The sequence below is a fragment of the Carassius gibelio genome, chromosome A9, assembly GCF_023724105.1.
Source record: "Carassius gibelio isolate Cgi1373 ecotype wild population from Czech Republic chromosome A9, carGib1.2-hapl.c, whole genome shotgun sequence".
Classification (NCBI taxonomy): Eukaryota; Metazoa; Chordata; class Actinopteri; order Cypriniformes; family Cyprinidae; genus Carassius; species Carassius gibelio.
The window spans coordinates 22,041,241-22,065,306 of NC_068379.1; the positions used below are offsets into that span (position 1 = coordinate 22,041,241).

General features: G+C 36.5%; 2 protein-coding genes and 1 pseudogene across 4 annotated transcripts; all 3 read right to left on the reverse strand.

Moving 5' to 3' along the window:
* Positions 1-56: 56 nt before the first annotated feature.
* LOC128019365 (probable bifunctional dTTP/UTP pyrophosphatase/methyltransferase protein) lies at positions 57-2,474 on the reverse strand (annotated as a pseudogene).
* A 6,778-nt stretch (positions 2,475-9,252) lies between these two features.
* LOC128019979 (P2Y purinoceptor 8-like) lies at positions 9,253-14,601 on the reverse strand. The gene is made up of 2 exons (XM_052606440.1): positions 14,420-14,601; positions 9,253-10,642 (listed from the first exon to the last, which is right to left on the reverse strand). The coding sequence occupies exons 1-2, from the start codon at positions 14,442-14,444 to the stop codon at positions 9,600-9,602; spliced, it is 1,068 nt and encodes a 355-aa protein (XP_052462400.1). The 5' UTR covers positions 14,445-14,601; the 3' UTR covers positions 9,253-9,599.
* Positions 14,602-15,903: 1,302 nt separating this feature from the next.
* On the reverse strand, positions 15,904-22,286 carry LOC128019981 (regulator of nonsense transcripts 3A). 3 transcript variants are annotated; one of them, XM_052606445.1, is made up of 11 exons: positions 22,115-22,286; positions 21,329-21,435; positions 21,129-21,235; positions 20,864-20,962; positions 20,603-20,713; positions 20,210-20,265; positions 19,977-20,135; positions 19,502-19,626; positions 18,662-18,947; positions 18,298-18,375; positions 15,904-16,822 (listed from the first exon to the last, which is right to left on the reverse strand). In XM_052606445.1, exons 1-11 carry the CDS (start codon positions 22,253-22,255, stop codon positions 16,658-16,660), a joined length of 1,434 nt encoding a protein of 477 aa, XP_052462405.1. In that variant the 5' UTR covers positions 22,256-22,286; the 3' UTR covers positions 15,904-16,657. The 3 variants fall into 3 exon arrangements, with proteins under 3 accessions (XP_052462405.1, XP_052462404.1, XP_052462406.1); XM_052606444.1 differs by having other exon boundaries at positions 18,662-18,950; XM_052606446.1 differs by lacking the exon at positions 18,298-18,375 and having other exon boundaries at positions 18,662-18,950.
* Between the last annotated feature and the right edge of the window lie 1,780 nt (positions 22,287-24,066).

A 24,066-nucleotide genomic window follows, 5' to 3' on the forward strand; every position in this document is an offset into this window, starting at 1 on the left:
ACATACAACTCTCTCTGTAAATAAAAATAATCATGCTCAAATACTTATTTTGAGCTTTAAAGTGAGAAATCAGGCCAGGGGTTTACAATCAGAGAGGGGCCACAAGGAGGCACTAAGGGGCAATATGCAAAGGGATCATCATAATACAGGGTCCTACTAGGCATCAAAAGTTTGATACTTTACAATCAGGCCGACATATTGAGAATTCTCTTTTTAAAGCACTTACCTGGAGTGCATATTTTAGACACTTTAATCAATAATACATGAAGTTTCTCATCAGACCAATCATTGAGGATTCGTGCAAGAATATACAGGTCTGCTTTAGGTAGGTCATAATTAAAGAATCTCCTGTTGTGCAAAAGAAAGAAAAAACTTTCCCCAACACTGTTTACAACATGCCTCATACCATACAAATATATAAATATTTTATCTAGACTCCACTTCAAAAATTCAGAATCGTGTTTTTTTTTAATGTTTTTCAAAAGAATTCTCTTATGCTCTAGAAAGCAACAGTAATTGTATGTGATCAAAAATACAGTAAAACAGTAATACTGTATTAATAAAAACAGTAATACTGTTAAATTACAATTTAATAAATCTAAAAATGTAATGTATTCCTGTGATGTTCAAGCTGAATTTCAGCAGTCGTTACTTCATTCTTCAGTGTCACATGATCCTTCAGAAATGAAAACCTTCACCCTTAAGAACCTTTAAGATTGTTAACCATTTTGTCAGTGTGGAAAATAAACTCTAGTTTTAAATGTAGGTCAAAGCTGGTAAAGAAAATAAACAGGAAAATACAGATGTCCTTGGCATGAAAAGTACCTGCGAGAACTGGTAATTAGAAGAATATATCATTTGAATAACAAGTTTGCAACTCCTTTTTCAGAAAATATGCATGCACCTTGCTCTAGTAAAATCTCAAATTATGCAAGACAGCAGTGGGACAGTGGTTTCTGCACATCTTATCTTTCAGCTCTCGCGGTCACTTGTGCACATCGAAATGGGAAGTCAGCAGTGCAGTGTTTTGATCTGTCTTTTTTTTTTTTTTTTTGTTACTTCACAAAAAAAAATTTCATGAGTGGGGAATGTTGAATAAACCTGAACGTTAGAAAAAAGATCAGAGAATATGTTCTTTATTGCATTTTTTCTTGAATTCATATTTGAATTTACAAAGATTTATTTTCATTTCTTTATTCTCTATTGTGTGTGTGTGTGTGTGTGTGTGTGTGTGTGGTGTGTGTGTGTGTGTGTGTGTGTGGTGTGTGTGTGTGTGTGTGTGTGTGTGTGTGTGTGTGTGTGTGTGAGTGTGTGTGTGTGATTTAAAAATTTACTTGACTTTGAATTTACCTGATACAGTATATTAGGCCTGTTCATTTAACACATTAAATTTCAGTCGACTTAAAAAATAATAATAATTTTATTACCTAAAAATGATCAAATTGATAGCCTTTATTTTACCATCTGTCTCTATATTTGAGGGAAAAATCATATTCCTCCAATGTCACAGGCTGTTTTATATGGAGAAAGATCAACTGCTGCTGCCACATCTTTTTTAATTAACCTTGCAATGCTGTGCATGGCATGCATGAATCGTATCTTAACTTCACCTTTACTTTAGTAGGTATCCTAGAAAACATCAAAACAGTTCCGCTTAATAGTTGAATGTCAAAAGCTTTTGAAAATGCATGAACCACAGGTGATATAAGCAGGCATGTTTACCTCGTGTTTACCTGAATCACATCCTCATTCTTCTTCCCAAAAGCTTGCTCATGTTGGCTGGTGCCCTCCTTGACAGCATTCTCTAGATGACTGAATTTCTGTTCTGTAGTTCAATACACTGCAACAGACAATAAACAATGTTACATTCACAATCCACCTGACAATGAAGAGAACATGTTATAAATAATCAGTAGGAGGAAATGTATGTATGTGAGTGCCTTGTGTCAACGAACAGAGAAAGGGCTTGTGAGTTATAAATTATATAAATGAGCTTAGGGGTTTCTGAACTTACATGTAGGGAAACCACATGTGATTTCTGTGACAAGCAGAGATAAATCTGTCAGCCTTATCATTTAACCAGATTCTGCTGCATGGCACGTGAAATCCCACAGTACAGCAAAGAGTACTGCTCAGAAATGCTCAGAAAATGTGATCACCACCTGCAATGCATTTAGCATATGAAAATCAATAAACACAAACTCACATGGGCTTCTCACTGTTGACGTGTTTCCAGAGCATCTCCTCAGATAACTCTGCAAATGTAACTTTTGTTTCTTCATAAAAATCAACCACTTTGTAGTCTGTAGCAGAACCTACAAAGAGGAATGATTCATTTTTAAAATGATCTATCTATTTTAAAAATTCAAGACTTTAATTGTAAAAATGAATACATTTAACTTTCACATACCACTCTTGTCAAGGCAGAGCATTATAGCCACACCTGTGAAGATGCTATGTTCCTTACCACTCATCCTGAAATACATTCATTTCGATATACAGTATATTTCAGTTCCTGCATCAGTGCAATAAACTTAAGACAACAAAAAATGAAAATGTACCTAGACAGCATACTGTAAGCATCTTGTCTACCTGTTAACTTCTCCAAGAACAAGCCATCAAATGTTTGAAGATGAAAAGAGTAAGACAAAGTTTTCAACCATTTCTGAATACAGCACATATACTGTTATACACAATAAAGGGGACATTGTAAATTGTCAGAAACTCAAATTTAAAAAACTTTTTTCTCACATACAGAAATATACAAATTACAAATGGCATTTGGTGAGCCACTTCCAAAGCCTTCTGTTTGGCTGTCTCCGCTGCATGGTCATATGGGTTCATAAACAAGGAAAAAATTTACAGCATTAGATAAACTCTCCAGACGTCGTGAAGATACACTTGCCAAGACAACAAGCTTTCCAGTCAGCTTGCATATTACTGGATTTAACAGCATGTTACACCTCTCCTTTTTGTCTCTTCAGGAGGTATATCCTGAGAATCAATAGAAACAATAAATCCTTGTACAAATCTTTAGCACCTGGACATGGAGTTTAACTCCATGGCTTATTAAGCAAATTCACAATTGCTTGTGATGAAGCAGCAACATTTTGAGTTTGAGTTTGCCCGATAGTCATTTCCTTATCATTGTTTTTTTTTTTTTAAACAAAAAACATCAGTCTATCCATTTCTAAGAAAAAATTATGCATGCACAGCATGGTTGCTTTAGAAGAGTATTTAGGTAGTCAAATACAGCAGTGTATTAAGAACCTGGCTTGATGAAGAACCCCACATGAAGAAATACTATAGTAATATATAGTGTTTTTTAACCGTACTATAGTAAAGTACTTGAATTGATTTGTTGGTAATTCTATAGTTGGTGTGGTAATATAACACCTATACTAATATAAACAAATTACTTTACCCAATACTGTAGTTTTCTACAACTATATGGTATAATATACTAAAATACACTACAGTTTACTGTAGTAAAAACTGAAGTATATTACAGTACAGTTTATCAGTTCACAGTTAATACTACAGTGTGCTGTAGCATTCATTAACAAAGTTTTGTTAATACTCTAATATATAGCTACAATAGCCTATATATACAGTGTAAGGGTTTTTATTTATTTATTTATTTCAACCATGGTTGACAATAAAGATTTATTGTATTGTAATACACTTTATAGAGAGTATTTACTATAAATTACTAAAGTATTTTTTATATTCATGTATTCATGTTTTATTTTTTACATTTATACAGTCAGAAGTAGCAGACGACACATATGTAAACATATGTAAATATTGATTTATCTTTATTCTTTATTTACCTGGAAAGGCCTGTTCCACTCAACTCTTTGTGCTTTCCAAAACGTACTCCACTGACAGTCAGAGACCTATCACAGATGCGCATGTTGTTACCTAATATAATAATCAAGAAAAAGGCACCAAAATAAGTAAAATAGCCTAAATGAAACATAAATAGATTAAAATAAAAAAAATTGGTTTTAAATTCCAAATCATTTTGTGGTCAGAAAAAAAAATTAATTTGTAATGCCATGGTTTACCCACTAGGTAGTTACCTGTGTGGCTCTTTACTAAATATATCTTGAAAAAACTATACTCGGTTCTTGTTAATGTTCAAAATAAATAAATAAAAAAGAAACAAAGAAAGAAAAAGAAGGAAAGAAAGAAATATATATATATTTGCAGGTCACACCTGCTTTTTTTTTTGAAGAAGAAGAAGAATTTTAGGCATGATTTAACACTAGATTTTTAAATAAGAAAAGCAATAACTAAGTAAATAACCAAGTTTAAAATGGTGCTAAAAATTCATTTAACTGGATTCTACAAAAGATTTGTCATGGTCCTGCCATCATGTCCTGACTTTTCTCTAGTCTAGAGGCAGGACCATGACAGACCCGTGTTTTGTGTACAAGCACATGGCCTTGTCTTTGGGCCATGTGCTTGTGTTGTCTCGTTCCCTTGCCCCACCCCCCTTGTTATCCTAGTCTTGTCGTGATTGTCCTATTTGTGCCACCTATCGTGTCTTGATTAGTTCCCCTATTTAGATCTCCTAGTGTGCTCTGTCTTTTGTCGGTTCATTGTTTCCTCAAACAGTTCCACATATGTGTTTCTTCCTGTCAGCCTCCTGAGATATCGTGTCCTTGTAACCCCTCTAAGAAGTCTTTGTACTACCGTGAGTGTTTGTTAGTAGTTAGTGTTCAGAGTCTTTGTTTACCTTGTTTGTGTTTTGTAGAGTTATTTAGTGTCTCCCCTAGTCGTTGTTTTCCCCCTCGTGGGTTTTGTTTTCCCCTTTGCCTAATAAATCCTGTGTTCTGTAAATCCTGTCTGCACTTGAGTTCCTCCCTACCCCTCCTCACAACAGAATGAACCGACCAAGGAACTCAGCAGACAGGATGTCCTCCAGCCCACTACACCAGTGGGATTTCCGCCAGCAATGCTGGAAGTCATCCCCCACCGATAGGATCACCCTCCCATACTCTACTCTCCCGAGGGTGAGTGGATCCTCCACAATTATGCCCGGCTGTGGGAGAAGTTCTCCCAGGAGGAGCCGCAGGCCTCCCCCCAGAGGTCCCCACCATCGATCCAGCTGCCAGTGATCCCAGAGGGTCGTCTCCTGGCCGTCACAACACTGGGGGAACAGGCAGATTCCCCCCAGAGCCCTGGGGCGCCTTCCACAGCCAGCAGTCTCCCCAGGAAGCGAGGGAGACGAGTGTCGTGGGAGTCAGAGTCTGCCCTGCCCGAGACCAAACTCCCCCAACCCGCCTCTGACCCAGCTGTGGTCTCTGCACGGCGGCCAAGGAGGAAGAGGAAGAAGAAGGGGCCTGCCGGTCCTGTGACCCTGTCTCCTCCTGAGTCGACGAGGTCTCCTGAGCCAGCGGCGGAGAGCGCTGGCGTGCCCGAGCCAGCGGCGGAGAGCGCTGGCGTGCCCGAGCCAGCGGCGGAGAGCGCTGGCGTGCCCGAGCCAGCGGCGGAGAGAACAGTTTTCGAGTCTGCTGTCGTGAGGGCGGAGGAGAGAGCCGCGGCCAACTCTGAAGCAGAAACTTTGATGCAGTCTGTCTCATCTCGTAAGGAGATGCCGGTTATTATAGCCGCCAAAGCCTTGTCTGATTATTTGTCCCGTCTTGTCCAGATCCTGGAAATCCCCACCAGTCCTGTCTTGTCCCCTGACCCTGTCCCCAGAGATCCCGAGCCAACCACAGTTAGTGCTACCCCTGACCCAGTTTTTGTCCCCACTGATGTTGCCGAGTGTCCAGCCGTGGTCTCCCCGTGTCCTGTGGTCCCCCTGTGTCCAGTAGATGTGGTCTCCCCGTGTCCAGTAGATGTGGTCTCCCCGTGTCCAGTAGGTGTTTCCCCGTGTCACGTGAGTTCTCCTGTCATGTCCTCTGTTGTAAATGGTCCAGAAACCACTCCCCACCCTAGACCAACCAGACCTGCCCGAACCCCTCGTTGTCAGCCTTCGTCCCGTCCTCCTAAGACTCCTGCCCCACCCACCCACCCTGGTCTGTCCCCCATGAACTATGTGGTCCCACCTCCTCCCCTTCCCTGTTTGTTTTTTTTGATATGCCACCCTAACCCTATAGTTGTGTTTTCATGTTTGCCCTTATTACTATTTGTCATGTCGTGTTGGTTTTTGTCTCTGTCCCAGTCAGTCATGTCCCGCGTTTGTTCCCTTAGGGAGCGTCTGGAAGCCGCTCCTTAAGGGAGGGGTTCTGTCATGGTCCTGCCATCATGTCCTGACTTTTCTCTAGTCTAGAGGCAGGACCATGACAGACCCGTGTTTTGTGTACAAGCACATGGCCTTGTCTTTGGGCCATGTGCTTGTGTTGTCTCGTTCCCTTGCCCCGCCCCCCTTGTTATCCTAGTCTTGTCGTGATTGTCCTATCTGTGCCACCTGTCGTGTCTTGATTAGTTCCCCTATTTAGATCTCCTAGTGTGCTCTGTCTTTTGTCGGTTCATTGTTTCCTCAAACAGTTCCACATATGTGTTTCTTCCTGTCAGCCTCCTGAGATATCGTGTCCTTGTAACCCCTCTAAGAAGTCTTTGTACTACCGTGAGTGTTTGTTAGTAGTTAGTGTTCAGAGTCTTTGTTTATTGTGTTTTGTAGAGTTATTTAGTGTCTCCCCTAGTCGTTGTTTTCCCCCTCGTGGGTTTTGTTTTCCCCTTTTTGTGTTAATAAACCCTGTGTTTGTTACATCCTGTCTGCATCTGAGTTCATCCCAACCTGTCCACATAACAAGATTTCTATCCCTCTTTTTTTAAGCATATTTAAGTAGCCTAGGCCTAATTGATATCGAATTACGATAGAAATCCCTTACCCCTCACCCCCCAAAAAAATCTCACTCCAAGTTGAATTGAAAATTTGCCAATCCTGTGTAAGGTAAACGTATTTTAAGGTTTTTCCATGTAAACACCACATTTACCGGCTTAGTCACGGTGAAAGTGAAACTTTAACAATGCATGCTTAAAGCCACGTTAAACTGAAATGTTTAAGGCCACATGAAGCTGTTAGAAAGCATATGAGGATTTCCTAGAAGCAAGGAAAAAAAAAAACATTGTATGTACCCAATCCTAACAAAGTTGAAATGTGGTAAGTTTATTCACTAAAACAAGTTTAATATACCATTTACAAAAAAAAAAAAATATATATATATATATATGCTCACTCTGCTGTCATATAATAGATTAAATACACTAGAATTTTATTGAATACAACGTGGAGTCACATTTTTAATTAAAATATTCATATTAATCAAGGATTTATTGACTTTTATTGCACCTTATTTCGAAATACGTGCTTTCATATGTCTATTAGTTATGTTTTAGTTTGGCTCTAGTTTTGTATTTATTCCAGTTTATATGAAAAGGTTAATGTAGTGTGGATTAAAATTCATATACTGAGTAAATCCTTTTCACTGAACACGTTAAAATAAGTTATGGGAAAGAGCGATCATGGTGCTGTAGTTCGTTTATAGCCTAAATTTAGCTTTTAAGTTCTGGCGCCTTTATTGATCTTTCGAAATTCAAAGTTATATTATTTTGTGAAGTCGATTATCTTGATGGACAAAACATGTAAGTTTCATGAACTATGGTTAAATACAGAGCTTATTTTATTGCGATAATTCAAAAGCCTATGGAAAAATCATTTTTTGTCTATGGAACCAGTGTGATCTGCCTACAGAGTGACGTCATGAACATAACCATAGTCGCGTGACTGCTGACGTCAACAGTGCTCGAGACACATCACCGCTAATTTATTAATTTTAGCGATATGTTTAGCTATGTTTAGACCCCTATTTAGGGTTTTTTGTTCCATAAAATCTAGCACCTTTTTGAATAAACATGAGTTTGCATCCAGTTCGAATGGCACTGCAACAATGACTCAATAGGTCTATATCCAATGACATGATACCGCTTCCTCACTAAAATGCTGTTTCCCTGCCTGGGATTTCTAAATTTTCCAAAATATTTGGGTTTTGGCTTTGTTTTCCTATCACTTTTATACTTGATGGCGATAATGACTGAAAAGTAGTTTGACCAGTATGTCAGTTTGCAAGAAGGTGGGATCACAGAGAACAGTCAAAGCATTGAAAACACATATAATATATGAGGACTGTCAAAAGGGGAAAAAAATCAAAACCCAGGCATTTTGGGCAATTTACAAATCCTGTTCAAGACATGGTCATCCTATTAGGCTACTACTAAGTCATATTATTGCCTATGAGACGCATAGCAGACATCCATATCTAATATAATATAACATATTTAATATGTATGTTTATAATGTATATATATATATATATATATATATATATAAATGCTCACTTTCTCTCTGTTTCTCTCTCTCTCCCTCTCTCTCTCTCTCTTTCTCTCTCTCTCTTTCTCTCTCTCTCTCACACATGAACTATAACATCACCTGTCGCACACTTTGAAGTGGCATTTGCAAACTGCTTTATTTCCTTTTTGCGCATTGCACTGGGCATTTTCTTTAGAATTCAGTTGTGTACTACACATCGGTCTGACACCACTTATATCCATTTCCTGGAAGCTATTTTATTTCCACTGCAAATCTTGCACTGATTCTTTTTTCCTTTTTTAAAAGTTCCATTTGTTTAGTGCATGTACTCTGCACACCTCGCTTGACATGCCATAGTTCTCAGTTTCAAAGGAACTGAAAAAAAATCTTGACCTGGCTGTGACATGTCTGTGGTTGAGATTCTCAGAACAATTAGCAGTTGTTGCCTGTTAGTTGGATGTTACATTGATTTGTTAAATAGGCCATATGTATAGTTAATCTTAGAATGACAGCAATTAAATCAGTTTATTTAGCTGTGTTTATTAAATGCAACATGACAAAATAAATGCCCCTACATGACTTTGTACACTTTTTTTTACCACAGAAAAATAATACCCAGTAATAAAAAAATAAAAATAAATAAACATGCAACAATGAATACTATTGTAATAATACATGCACATTATTAGCAGTGTAAATAAAATAAATATTAAAACAGCTTAGCTCATAGAAAAGAAAAAGAATTCTAACTAAACAATAACTGCATATTTCATAGCATAAAATTATTTACATATTAGCAATATATCTAAAATAGCTGCCACAATAAGTCTTTGTAGTTTTTTAGTCAGATCGGAAATTACTGAAGTTGCTGCCAACCACGCATCAATGTACAAAAAAATATGTCAAAGTTTCGGTGAGAAGGAACTTGGATGAATGATACCAAAAAAAAAAAAAAAAACAAGATACACAACATCACGCGCCCTGAATGCATGAGCAGCATGCTTTCCTTCAAATGCTCAGACAGGAAATCAAAACAGAACAAAAGCTAAACGCTGCAAAAACAATAACAAGAAAACTCTCTATGGGAAGTGATCCTTATGGGTTTGCATTACATTATTATAAGCCGTGTGAATTGTGTGAGAGCTGTGGTTGTTAGCACTTGTGCTCTGACTCATATAACTGCTCATATTGCTCCTGATTCTGACAATTCCCCCATAGAATATCTTCTCAAAATAAAAATAGCAGAAACTAAAAAAACTAAAGAAATGTTACAAATTCAAGAGTCACAGTCCTCTTTTGCATTGACCGTTGAACGTCCTGAGAAAAAGCTTTCTCTATGACCCTCGGTCATTTGCATGTCCGTGCTGAGAGTCTGCAACCTCAGAATTTGCCTTAGCTTCCGACGGAACTCTTTCGATGCAAAATAATAAATAAATGGATCTATGCAGCTATTAATGCAGCTAAGAGTCAGGGAGAGTTTATAGTAGATATAGAGAGATTTGTCATAATACAGCCTTACAATGCCGTGGGCCAATAGTAATATATTATTGGGAGCAAAACAAAAAATGTACACAAACAGAACGATGCACGCCAACCGCACAGCACGGCCTTTCTGATGACTATTGGTACTTCTGACCAGGACGCAGATGATGTTAATGTAGCAAAACACTGTTATGATGAACGGACAGAGGAAGAGGATGATGAACATGCCAAAAATGAAGCCCGTCCAGTGAGCAGTACTTGGGAGCAGGTCCTTCTTCAACACATCAAAACATGTGGTGATATTGCGCTCCTTTACAAAATATGTTAGGTCTTTGTGTTGCAGGGGGCTCAGAATCACAAGGACTAGCAGCCATATGAATATACAGATAACAATTGCATATGTTTTCCTCTTCCTCATCTCTCTGAAACGCATCGGTTTCACAATCCCCACATAGCGGTCGGCGCTGATGGCAGTCATGGATAAAACGGAGCTGTACATGTTGGCATAGAAAACCACCGTCAGTACATTGCACATGCCTGCACTCAAAGTCCAGTTGTAACCCTGCAATTGGTACATGATCTGAAAGGGGAGCACAGTAACCAGAATCAAGTCAGTCAGGGTGAGGTTGATCATGAAGATGATGGAGGGGGTTTTTGGAGATGTGCGCATCAGTAACAGAAACAGAGAGATGCCGTTTCCGCTCAGGTTGGTAAGGGTCACGATGATATAGATGGCTGACACAATTTCACTGACCAAGTGGTTGTCAAACATGGCCAAGGTGGCATTGTCCATTTTGAATCTGTCCGTTTTTGAGTCATTCATGGTTGTTTTTCCACCTGTTTGAAGAGACAGAGAGATTACATCTGCTATGGGATCTTAACACTGAACCTCAAATTGTAATAAACATCTGCATTGTTGGCTAGTTTTATTTGTTGTACCAAAAAAGTGGCTGTAGAAACAATTGCTAGTAAATTTCACAAATAATTACTAAGAAATGGCGAGTAAAAAAAAATGATCAACTTTGAAAATTTGAAGTAGAGAGACTGAAATAGTACTCCAATAATCTGTTCTGAAAAATGTCATTGTATGCTTTAACACTGTAGCTGAACTTTGAGAGCTTCATTTAAGATTCTGTTAAAAAAGAACATTTATCATATAAAAATGCATAAACTACAATACATAATTGATATGTAGATTATAATTTATACACTCAGAAAAGAAGTGTAAGGGTACACTTTAAAAAGGTACATTCTGTACCTTATTTACTCGTAAAGGGTGCATGACACATACTAGTTTTGAAAGGGCACCACTGCAGTGACAAAGAATGCATGTAAATGCATGTAAAGTTTTAGAATTAATGTATAAACTATAATTGTATTAATTTGTACAAATAATTTTATATTTATGTTACTATTATTAACATTATTTTATTATAATTTACATACAAAAATTAATTTATAATTTTATTTATTCATTATAAGTAAAATAATTGAATATTTTATTGTATTTTATTGCCTGTGACATCGTAAGGTTTTGCTGAAAAGAATTCTCCCTGCGGTCACACAGGAAGGCCATCAGATACAACACTAAAAATGATGCTACTTAAAACCATCACATACATTGGGGTGCACTTCTGTGAACAGGAAGTGTGAGGCCAGGTTACAGGCTTTCCAAACACTTTACTTCAGCACGTTCACAAACTGCAGACATTCAACCAACAAATCACTGCCTAACTTAAGTTTCAGAGCTGTTTCAGAAATGTTGACTGAAATGATTCACAATCACAAAATCTCAAGCAAGGGACTTTTTTCGTGTTTTTCAAAGGAAGTCTAAAATTATTTTAATGCCACAGCATGTGCTGGCATCAGATTCGATAGTCATGACCGATTTAGTGCAGCTGTCTTGCACAGATTGAAATTGTAGCGGTGAGCTGTAGTTTCAAATGCTTTAAGTAAAATACTGTTTTCTGAAACGGTGTCCTTGTTTCTTTAAAAGACATGACAAAGGTCATGATGCCTACTTATGTGTACAGCACCTTTATGCATACTAACCTGAACACTTAAAGTTAGTTTCTAAAATGTGTCGCCAACTCTGTTTAAAAGTCAACCCTATATGCTCATGAGTCATTTATTTTTGTGCATCCTAAAGCAAGACTTGCACCAAAAATCTTCATGCAAAAAAAAGCCACTTGTTCAGTTTATTAATTAAAATAAGCTTAAGTATATTCTGTGAAAATCTAATTTTATTGTGTTCACTCTGTGTTTACTACATGAGTAATTTGTGTTGACATGACTTAAGTGGATCTGTAGTTTCCAGCATGCTTTGCAAGGGACTGCATTAGGACAGTACATTTTGGGATTAAGTATTATTTCAAGTGTTTTGTCACCTTAGGCCAACTAGATTGTATTGACCCAACTTTGTATGAACTTGTGCATGAATTAAATTCCAATTAAATTGTGTGTAAAAAAACTTTCTTCAGTTAAATTAAGTGTAGTAAATTCAATTGTTGTTTTAAACCACTGGTAAGAAAACATCTAAAATACACTTTTAAGTAAAATACATGCTTTTAATGTATTTGATCAATATGTATCTTTCAATATTTTTAAAGGCTGTTTCTGAAAAATAGTTTTTTTTTTTTTTTTAGTCAAGTCAAAAATCTCCACTCGAGTACAACTTGCACCAAACTTAACGGTTTTATTAATATCATTATTCTGAAGGTTTTTACAGTTTTACAGGTTATTACTAAATTAATGTTAATAAAATTAATATTAAGATTCAAAACGATTTATGATATTCGTATGTAATTCACCCGATTTTATATAATGCAATTTTTTTTTTTTTTTTGCAATTCTTAATGTAGTTAATAAACTGAGGAAATGGTTATATCAATTAGGCAATGTTTTACCTTATTCATGTGTGGCTTCTTGCCTTAAAGGGAAAGTTTAACCCACAATTCAATTCAAGTCATCATTTATTCATCTTACGTGGTTTAAAACCTTTACAGTATGTCTTTTGCACTTCTTCAGAGCACTAAGAAAGATATTTTGAAGACTGCTGGGGTCCAGACAAAATTGGACACTGCTGATTTTCATTGTATCCACAGAAGAAAGTCGTGCAGCTTTAGAACAACATACTGTAATAGTGAGTAAAGGATTAAAAAAAAAAACGTTAGCTAAACCATTGTTCATTATCTAGAGATTTTATTTGCCATTGTTTATAATTGTTTCGATGTCCATTTGATTTTCCTGCTAAATATTAGCTACACACTGTACTTGAAGTCCCATCAGCTCTATCCTTCACAAGTATTTTTATATGGGCGTTTCTTTCATTAAGCCATAAGCAAGTTTTAAGTGCAACTTTCATGCAAGGGCTCCTGTAGTACAACTGGTGGAGAACAGATTTAATAGTGCTAAACTCACACAGTACAAACTAAATTAAACTGTACCTGAAAAAACTGCACGTTATTTTTAATTTGGCACCTGCTTAATTCAGAATCGCAAAACTTATAACCTAGTAACCTATTATCACATAAAGCATTGCAAGGGTTTTTTTTTTAAGTCTTTTTTTGCAATGAAACCATGCCTGTGTGAAGATAACAACCTACATGCAGAGCCACGGCTCGCTGCCACACTTTCTTGATTTAATAGTTCTCATGGTATGTTTTTTTTAAATTTTATTTCTTTAAGTCAGTTTCCTTATAGCCAGAAACCATCTCGGCTACAAAAAAAGCTATTGCAAAAGTTCATAAAACTTTTTCAACTTTTTCAACTTGTAAGTTTTCACAGCGGAACCTGTTTATGAAATCGCCGTTTTTCTACAACAGTAAAACAGTTATCAGACACAAATTCACAAAACAGAAGGAATGTAAAAAGTAAACCTTTTAGCTTGAATGACAGAATTCAACTAAATGATATTAATTTAAAACAGTTTTAGGTATTTTAAACCACCAAATAAAAACCACTGCTCTAGTAGATTAACAAATATCTTGTAAATTAGACTTTGATTAAAAAAAAACATTATTTCTCACATCTAGGCCTATTGTTTCCTTTTCTTTACAGCGATAAAAACATAAAACTGGCTCAAGAGTAAATCTGTAGGCAATCTCACAGTACTTTCTCATCACTCATGAAGTGTTACACCATCATGACTCATCTTTAGAAAGAGCACTCTGTTGTGAAATGACGTTGATAGTATGTGATCAGTGAATTTAGAATTGAGTCTAACATGGGAAAAATGTTGTCAGTGTTACTATATTTTAAATGTTACATTTGTTGTCCTTTTGTATCAGTAGGAGATTTAGTTGGAACGTTCAAAACACTTGTCAAATCTGGAGCAATAGTTGACTCAAATTGAATGAAATTATCCATTCAGTGAACAATCCCACAGTTCTACCTCAAAAAGAGCAGCAAAACATTCAGGTAACTATTCATCTGTTCTATCTAATAGCAGAGCACGTCAATTTTTCACAAAAATCTGAATGTGCAATCATATTTCAAAGAAAACTGCATCAAGTCCCTTATCACAGCAACTCAAAGTGTTAAGTATATCTGCACATTTTTAGGAAATGCTTATTTAAAAATACAAACGAATCTATATCAGGCTTGTGTACGTACCCTCAAGAAGCACGACTTCTCTCATGTGTTGATGGCAGTTAATTTGGCTTGACTGTTAGACGCAGGAAACTTCTTGATGAGAGGAAGTACAACGCCTGACTACTCTTTTCATTTAAAATAAAGTAAGCTTAGAGTTACACTACATATGTGAAATGTAGCAACACAACACATTCCACGCTTCCAAAAAATCAAAGATGTAGAACATTTATTAGATGATTACATAGTTTCATCATCAAAGTTATAATATTTATTAATTCATCAGTTCACAAATAAAACTGAATTTACAGTATCCAAAGAGGAAGTTCCTCAAATGTCATGCTGGTTGTACACAGTTTCTCTTTCTTCATTAATGATGTTTGACTGTTAATGTTTAATTGGATTCGATTTTTAAACACCTCCTAAGGTGAAATTGATGTGGGAGGATGTGGTGAAGGCAATATGCCACATAAACCAGTAAAGTAAAGGCACACACCTTTCTCCGTGCCAAGCACAAATACACTTAGGGGTCCCACCCAACAACAGATACACCAGATTTGCATTAATGCAAACCTCAGTGGTTTTTTTTATTATTTTTCGTCAGGCCTGTATAAAGTCCCATGATGTGGATATATATATATATATATATAGAAAGAAAGAAAGGTTTTTTTTTAATTCATTTTTTTTAAAGCAAATAAAAAACAAAAAAGGAAACTGTAATGCAGAAACTAGGGGGTTTTATCAGCGTCATACCTGTGATCTTGTTTCCTGTTTGTTTTGTGAGCTCAACTGTTTTGTTGGTAATTCATGCAGCGAACACATTAAAATAAACATTTTATTTTGGAGTAAAGGGAACTGCTGTATGCTTTTAGTACTGACTGACTAAAGATTACTGCCATTAGTGACAGGACACTTCTGCACAGGATGTATTTATCACATCTTCCATCTATACTCCTTCACTGAGAACTAGAGAAGTGGTGGCGATAGGAATAAAAAAAAAAAACAACAGAAAAAAAACAGACTAAGAAGTAAAATTAAGGTAAAAAGTCATGCTGCAAAAGAGACACAGGAAGACATTATGACTTGTTTTCTCAGTCTGAACGTGTGGGAACTAAAGGTGTAGTATGAGAAACTGCTAATTATATTAATTTCTATCTTTTCAGTACGAACTGTTTCTGCTTTAGAGTTGACTCACAAAGAGCAGACGTCAGCTGCTGAGCTGTACTGCAAGTAAAAGCCATCAATCTTAAGTAGTACAGCCTTAAGGAAAATAGTTATTTTCTATTATTTGATTTGTAATTATGGTGAAGTTTGGTCTTTTATCTTCGGAAATAACCTTAAAAAATACTGAATTATAGAATTGTGTATTTTTTTATTCTTTTTTTGTAAACTTAATTTTACCAAATTATTTTTTTAGCTATACACTGTTAAATTGAAGCACATTGTAAAAGTCCAAAGAAAAGTTATGAATTTAAATGTTTAAAGAAATAATGGCAACATTCAAATAATACTTTTTATAATCATCTTTATTGTACACAAATGGTCAATCCATCAAAAACAGCATCACATTTTTAATTTCTTTATTTTTTGGACTCAACAATAATTCTAAAAACCTGTATTTTTTGTACGGTTTTCTAATAACAGACGGGATCTTTAAGTGCAAATCAGTTGCAAAGGTAAGGCGTGTGAACACATGTAGCCTCCCACCACTGAATGACTGCAATTTCTCAAAAACATGCACTATGGTTACAAATATCACAAAGTGTGTTATCTGACCTAACAGAAGACGATTTTAACAAACAATTTTGTTCTTTATGGCCCGCAGGAAAATCACTTCTCTGAAAGTTACTAGATCCTGTTATGAGATGTATTTGTTTCTACAGAAAAGCCACAATGTCTATACATCAGGGACAACAGAAGCATCATTCAAAGGCAATACAGAGTGAAAGTGTTCAATTAAGCATTACATGCTTAAATGTTTCATTAATACAATGTAGCATTTTTATATAAAGTAAAATCTATATATATTTACAGTATATACTACAAAAGGCATACAAATCTGATCTGAGGTATTTTTCTCAATGAAGCATTAAATTTATGACACTGTTGACTTCGTGTATAAAATGTTAAGTAGGGAATTCAATGCACTATACTCACACATCGACTAACAAGACAGAAAACCAGGTTGCTCGCGAGTGTTCTTTCTGTTGTGCCATGACCCTTGCTTCTAAAAGTAGACTTCTTCCTGTCATGATCTTTTTTTCACTCATCGCCACTCTTCTGTGAGCCTGTACCAATGAGTGTCTTGTGGCAGTGTTCTCCTCCGTGTTCGGGAGAGATTGGTGGGAAGTCAAACATCTTGTTTCCAGAGCCAATTCGTTTGCGGTTTCTAGCACCAGGTTGGTACAGCTGCATTGCCGGTCGGTCCTTTGCCGTGAAATGAGTAAGACACAAAAAACAAAAGCAATACACTCATACTGTATGTCATACCACAAACACAGATTTTTCTCATGACAGGTTATAGTCAAGAAAGTGCTATTCATGCATCTAATCAATTTTCTTCCCCATCTGAATCTCATTTCAGACAACCAGCCATTGACAGCCCCTCAAAATCCATTTAGTCCATAAGGTCGTGTGTTTAATTCCCAGGGAACACATGATAGGTAAAAATTGTTAGCATGAATGCACTGTAAGTCGCTTTAGATAAAAGCATCTGCTAAATGGTAACTTAATAAAATGTATAAACAGAATCCATCATGTAGGCATTTTAGTGTGCAAGATCATATGTATTCTTCTGTATACATTTAGGAGCTTTTCCAAAACCAAGTGAAATGCTATTTACTGTCTACATAGGGAGCAGTATTTTAAGACAACATCCTACATATGCTTTACATACAGTAGGCTGCAACCCATAGTTTGGTGAAACAGGTTGCCAAGCTAACAATGTGATACCCTAATAAGTGTAAAAACATGTTGGGGAAAAAATCATTTTTAGATATAATTACATTTTATCCACACCTTTCACTATATAAGTATACATACAGTGTATAGACATTGACTGGATAAAAACTGCTGAACTTAAATTTCTCTTGCCGTCTTGGATGGATTTTTTCCCCCTAAAATAAACCAAGATTTGGTCGATTTTTTTTTTTTTTTTTTTTTTTGGGTTCTTTGTTCAAAGTCCTTCAACTTTAACTTTCAAGTTTAAACAAAAGGTTTGAATTTCTGTCACCTCGTCCACCATCTAGGATGGATTTATTGTCTCTGAAAAAACAGAATCTGAAATATTTATTCTGCACTTTATGAAATAAAGTTTCAATATGTTAAATGTTTCAAAATGTCACTTTTTAAATGTATTTTAGGGTTTAAATGAGATGTTGAAATTAATTTACAAATAGGCTACATTTAAAAAACTATATTTATAATTCTATTTTTCTAATGATATTTATCTTTAACAGACCCCCTTATTTTTTAAAGATATCATATAATTTTTCTATAATGTTATATTTTTATATGATGTTCAGAAATCCATAGTATATTCATAGATTTAAATTAGTCGTTGCCTCTCATTTATACACTTTTAACTAGATTTCTAATGGAAATTCCTCATCTGCCATCTAAAATGAATCCCCCCACACCACCTCTACATTGGGGCCAAGATGCATACAATGCCTTCAAATGCTGCCCATGTAGGCAACTCACTACGTTTTTTTACAGAGCTGTAGTTTTCAGATGTTTAAGCTTCTTCTATTGGGATACCCCTCCTAATCTGTTGCATTACAGTTTTAACAACATTCTGCTGTCAGCAAGTACACCTGGCATTGTACGGTGTGGGGGCTCTCAGTATACAGCATGTGTGGCATCCCCTCCCGTGGGTAGAAAGGCTCAAAAACTAGCTGTACCTTTGCTGGCAGAGCCCCTCCTATCTGGTCTGGCCCCTCAGACTGGGAAGTCCTTTTCTCCTGATGCACTAACACAGACTGAGAGACACGTTGTCTTCCGTCAATAATATTGCCAACAGCCAAATCACAGCTAACTACCTCAACACTGAAAGCCCCATGAGGGAAGCAGATTTTTATTGTATTTCCCACAGACATAATGATGTATAAATAAACTACAGATGTGTAAATACTGAATGCATTAGTGGATTCATCTGCTACACAGACCGGACAAACTGACTGATGACAATAACTGTACATAATACCAGAACCAGAGCTGCAAATGAACTGTGGTTGAGATATCGCTACTCTGTTGGCATTTATTTACCTTATTGCGAATCCGTTCTTTCCTGCTGCCCATGTCTTCTCGATCCTCTTTTCCGAGTTTGTCTCCAGTCTCTGGGCAGAAAGAATGGCCATGATGTTGGTCTTTCTTGGCTCTGTCCTGACAGTAGCCTTTACCCCATTTGGTCTCCTCCTTGCGTCGCATAAACTTGTCAAACTCGTAGTGATGCCTCTGTCGTTTGCGCTCCTCGTCTCTGCTGTGATGCTCTTTGTCTCTTTGCCGACAGCCGTGTCCTTCCCTCTGCTCCTTGCCACTCTTGATTTGACTCCTACTATGGAGAGCCAACTTAATCAAATCAACCACTTCAATTTGACATTATAAATAAATGTATATACAGTGAAGTCCAGAAGTTACTAAATATGAAAAATCGTCAAAATCTGATGATCGTGTTATCCAATGTGATTTGCAAATTATTTAAAGAACATGTGGCTCTACACAAAGATTTTTTAATTATTCTTCATCTTAAGACATTTTTCAAAATCCTTAATTTGGACTTGGTTCAATCTATCAGTTTTGTTTATTGAATGGAGCTTGCAGTCGACTGTAAGAAAGGCGCAGGGTTTAAGAGAGAAGTCTGTTGTTTCACCGGAAGGTTGAGACTTTGATTAAGATCAGGTTTTGATTTTTGCTTCCGAGGTCAAAAAAAAAAAAAAAAAAAAAAACTTAAATGTATGCATGGATGGAATCTTACACAATAAGATCATTAAGATGCATTCAGAAAACAAAATTTAAATTTTGTGCCAACTTTAAACTTTTTGTTTAATTCCAAATTCAAATTACAGCAGATTTGCAAAGCAGGGGCAAGTTTTAGGTAGCTCTTACTTATCCTTGGAATCCTTTGACTTAGTGTGTCCTGCCGGCTTTTCCCATCTGTTCTCTCCACTGTCTGCTTTATCTTTCAGTCTGTCAGAGTCCATGTCATCTTCTCGATCACACTTCTTCAGAAGCTTAATGAGTCAATATGCAGACGTCATGTAATGACTAGTTTTCAGTACAGTACTGATAACCACAGCTGAAAAACAGTCTGTCACACTTGAGGTCCAAAAATGAAGATGTTCAAAGATTAAAGTAAACACCAGGTTTATTTGACAAACACAAAGGTAGATATTACAGTACATCCAAATACGAGTAGGCGAATGTGAAAACAGAAGTGAAGTGAAAACCGAGCAACTTAAACACAGGGCTATAATAAGAAAAACCAGTGCTGATTAAATTAATCTCAATGAAACTAAGACCAAAATAACTGTAAGTCAGTGACACAGTCATCTTCAAGTTGTGATATGGTTTTAGGTCATACCTTGATCTTTATCTCCTTTTCAGAAAGCTTCTTCTGCTTTTCAGCCTCCTTCCTCTTTCGTCTCTCCTCTTCTCTGCGCTTCCGCTTCTCCTCTTCCCTCTGTCGCTTCTTTTCCAGTTCCCTCCTTCGCCTCTCCTCTCTTTTTTCCTCTCGTACTCTCTAGAATTGAAAAGGATCATGCATATACAGCATAAAACCGCAGTTTATAACATGCATTGAGATGGTTCTCTTACCTGTTTCTCTAATTTCTTGTTTTTGATGTATTCCAGCAACGGTGTGGTCCTTTTGGCTACAAATAACATCACATAAAGGGAAAACAGAGCTCAGTTAACAGATTTAAAAAACTGGTAGAGACTTGGGCAGCATTGGGCAGCACCTAACACCTGTTATGTTCTACTTACTTCAAGTAATCATCCATTAATATCCTCTATTCCAATAAATCCATAGCAGCCCATTACAAGATATCCTACTGGTATAATAGAATAGCATTTCTCAACATCAAAAGTGTTCTCATCAAAATTAACTAAGACCAGCTTAGAAATAATGCTTGCCATGTAAAAACATGTCCTAGACATGCATTTATCGGTAAAAAGACTATCAGTGCTAAACAATTTCCTAAACAGTACCTATGAGTTCTCGGGTTTTAGCTTCAATCTCTCCCAATAGTGTTTCTGGATTGGCCATTGATTTCTCCTCATCACAAGAGTAATTTTCCAGAAATCGCCTGTATTCTGGGTCTGAACAAATATTTTAAATAGAGAAAAAGTGTTTGACAAATTGATTGGCTTTTTGCAGTATATACTTCACTCAGTAAAGTCATTTTATATCAATACCTGAAATGTATAAATACTATTAATAATGTTTTACTAATAAAAAAATGTAAATACCTTCTTCAATAGTTCCTGCTTTAGCATCTTTCTTCTTTAACTTTTTCTTGGAAACTTTCTGAAATGGAGCAAATTCTACAACAGCTGGATACTCTTGGCCTAAATTTAAAACCATATATGAAACAAATGGTATTTTAAGCAAATATTTTATGAACTTATTATACATTAAACAAAATAAAGCCATTTATATTACCTTTATTATAGTTATAACTAGGATGAACTAGATTGAGGGATGATAAACCGTAAAAAGAGGATATTAAATTACCTTTATTATCAATGAATACATAGCCATCAAAGCGATCTCTGAAAACAATGATATCCTCTGGGTTTTTGAAGTTGATGTATGCTCTTGAGAAGAGGTGTGGATATAAGCTGGGGAGAATAAATATATAAAGACATGCACATGTAACAAATGCTCACAGTGCTTCTGATCACAGTATATTCATACACACAAACCAAATAGACCTCTGATCAGCGGAGAAGAACTCAAAATAGTCAAAAGATGGAAGAGGACTCAGATGCTCCTCGAGCTGGTCTTTTGATAAACTGGGTGGCAGTCGGCGTATGACAACCTATATAAAAAGAAGCATGTATAAAGGAAATTGTCCTAAAAGACAATCTACATCAAAAGCAAGATCAGCACCCACAGTTACAAAATTATAGTTGCGAATATTAGAAATAAAATGGCAATGCAAAAATCGTACATATATGATGTGAGCACAAAATTGCATGAGAGAAAAAAAAAGGCCCGACTAGTATATAGTACAAAATAAAAGCTGAAATATTAATGATGCGGGGCTCTGAACATTTTTCATTCCTTCACTTATTACGGTCTAATTTTACTGAGAACACAGTTTCTGTGCATGAATCAAATAGAATGGTTTATTGTGCTTTTGTGTCATGTTTAATGATTTAAAATTCCCCATTAATTGCAAATGCATGGTAAAGAACAGTACATTATTTGAATTTTCCATGTGTTCCAAAATGTAAGTCAAACGTGAGTGTGAGTAAATGTTACACATACACATTTTCAAAAAGATCTAATATTCAACTCCTGGACTGTTAAATCCATCCAAAGGGGGTATTTGTATACGAGTCCATTTGTGTTTGACGTGATTGATGCCACTGGGATCTTCGTTTCGAACGGTTGTCCTTCGTTTTCGCTGTCTATGGTGCTGAATCCCGTTTCCTCCATCATCATCATCATCATAATCACATTCTCCCAATCTACCAAGCGACTGCGCCACTTACCTTGGTGAAGGTCTCCTTTTTCTCCTCCTTGTGCTTCGGGTTCACCGCGGCGTTGTCCTGCTCCCTCTGACAGTCCCAAAACAGGATCTCGACGCTGCCTCTCTCCCTGCTTCCTATCCTCTGCTCCTTTTCAGACCTCATATCTCCATTTCGCCCTGTTTGCTCTCCAAAATCCGCAAACTCTCGCCTAACCCAAATACCGCGAGGCTTGGACGTTCGTCTTTTATTCTCGTCATGTCAAGAGGTATGTTTCGTTGCATTTTGTTTAAACATTTTTTTACAAGTTAAAGAGAAAAATTTTATTTGGGCATTATATATTTGATATACAAATTAATATAGCTATAGTTTGCCGTTTATTCTGAGTAAAACACATCTCTTCCTTTCAGCAAGGTGGAGGGCTATTAAAACAACGAGCATTACTGTCATCGTTTAGTGACGGGAGCCGCGCTGTCGTCCTCGGAGTCGCTGTCAGTGCTGCTCGGCTGAACGCAGGGTCGATCAGGACCGAACGGGCTGCCGGTGCTGACTCTGCTCCACTCGTCCGGGCTGCAGGGCTGACTCACGGAGCGCCCTTGATAGTCGTGACTAGGAACTGCAAGAAGCACGAGACCACAATCTATGTTCAAACGTACTTTTGTCCATGTATCTAGATTTTGTTTCCATTCCCGTATTTATCTGTGTCTACGAAAGTAGCTACAATTCATCCATTTATTAAAAACCCATCTATACATATATATAACCTTAAGTTAATTATCAAAAATATTGGCCTACCCTGTCTAACTACAAAAATAGGTCCAACTGTTTATTTATCTGCTAAAGTAGCCTATTCGTTCGTCTACAAAAGAATATCCATCCATCTGCGAAACTACTCCATATATCCACTCATTTATTAATCAAAACAAATGTGTCTGTCCATCTGACTACCAAAACTATCTTTCCACAGCCAGACCTATATTTATCTGCAAAAACCTATCTGTATGAAAAAGCATGCATATGTCCATTCATTTATTTATCTGCAAATGTATCCATCATCTAAATACATAAACTTTATCATTCGAAATATCACATCTACAAAAGTAGACAGCCATTTATTTATCTGCAAAAGTATCTGTCCATCTTTCTGCTAAAGCACCATCCGCCCATTTATTAATTTTGTCTGTGCATCTACTTACTGTTTTCCACATATAACTGCAAAATTATCAATCCTGCCATTAATCTATATGGAAAAATATTTATCCAACCATTTACTTGAACAATTCACATCTGCAAAGGCATCCATAAGCAAATCCATCATCTATCTGCAAAAGCATTTATCCATTCAGTTATCTGCCAAAATGTTTTATATGAATCTATTTTTATTTTTCTAATTCACAAACCTAGCTCAATATTTAAGTGTCTTTAATCACTAAATGTGACATTCAATACGGTGCTGTCACAGCATCGACATTTAGGCTTAATTTCCATTGTATATTGTCAACAACATAGTAATGTAATTACTTTCAAACAAAACAGCAGGGAATTCGTGTCCACGATTGGGAAAACTGTACAGTTATATCTATTACACCTGTCCTTAACTTCCAGAACCCCACATCAATAGCAGCAAGTGATTTGAAATACAACATACAATTATGTACAGCAAGTACACTCTTCCTAGCATTCATTTTATTTGTATTGTTTAGAAGTATTTTGATGTTAAAAGTCTCCTAATATAAATTGGCACCAAAATCAATTGCTCTGCATATAGATGCAATCATTTACTTACATGTAGCTACATTATTTCCTCTGAGCATCACTATATATTTAAAGGTGTTGTAGTGTGTAATAACCGTCTTACCACTGAGAAATGTTTGCTTCCTGCTGGCCGTCTCAAGGCAGAGCTGAGGTGAAGGCCTCTCTGGTGTGGACACGGAGCTCTTTAAACTGGGCACAAATGTGGAACAGGTGTCCAGATC

What these genes read in the sequence shown, in the direction of transcription:
- LOC128019979 (XM_052606440.1), bottom strand. Translation starts at nt 14,444, where the DNA reads ATGAGAGAAGTCGTGCTTCTTGAGG. An exon ending in AGAAGTCGTGCTTCTTGAGG is followed by an intron (nt 10,643 to 14,419) that starts GTACGTACACAA and finishes CTCTTCAAACAG; the next exon opens with GTGGAAAAACAACCATGAAT.
- LOC128019981 (XM_052606444.1), bottom strand. Translation starts at nt 22,255, where the DNA reads ATGAGGTCTGAAAAGGAGCAGAGGATAGGAAGCAGGGAGAGAGGCAGC. An exon ending in AAAAGGAGATAAAGATCAAG is followed by an intron (nt 19,627 to 19,976) that starts GTATGACCTAAA and finishes TGACTCATTAAG; the next exon opens with CTTCTGAAGAAGTGTGATCG. An exon ending in TCAAAGGATTCCAAGGATAA is followed by an intron (nt 18,951 to 19,501) that starts GTAAGAGCTACC and finishes GGCTCTCCATAG; the next exon opens with TAGGAGTCAAATCAAGAGTG.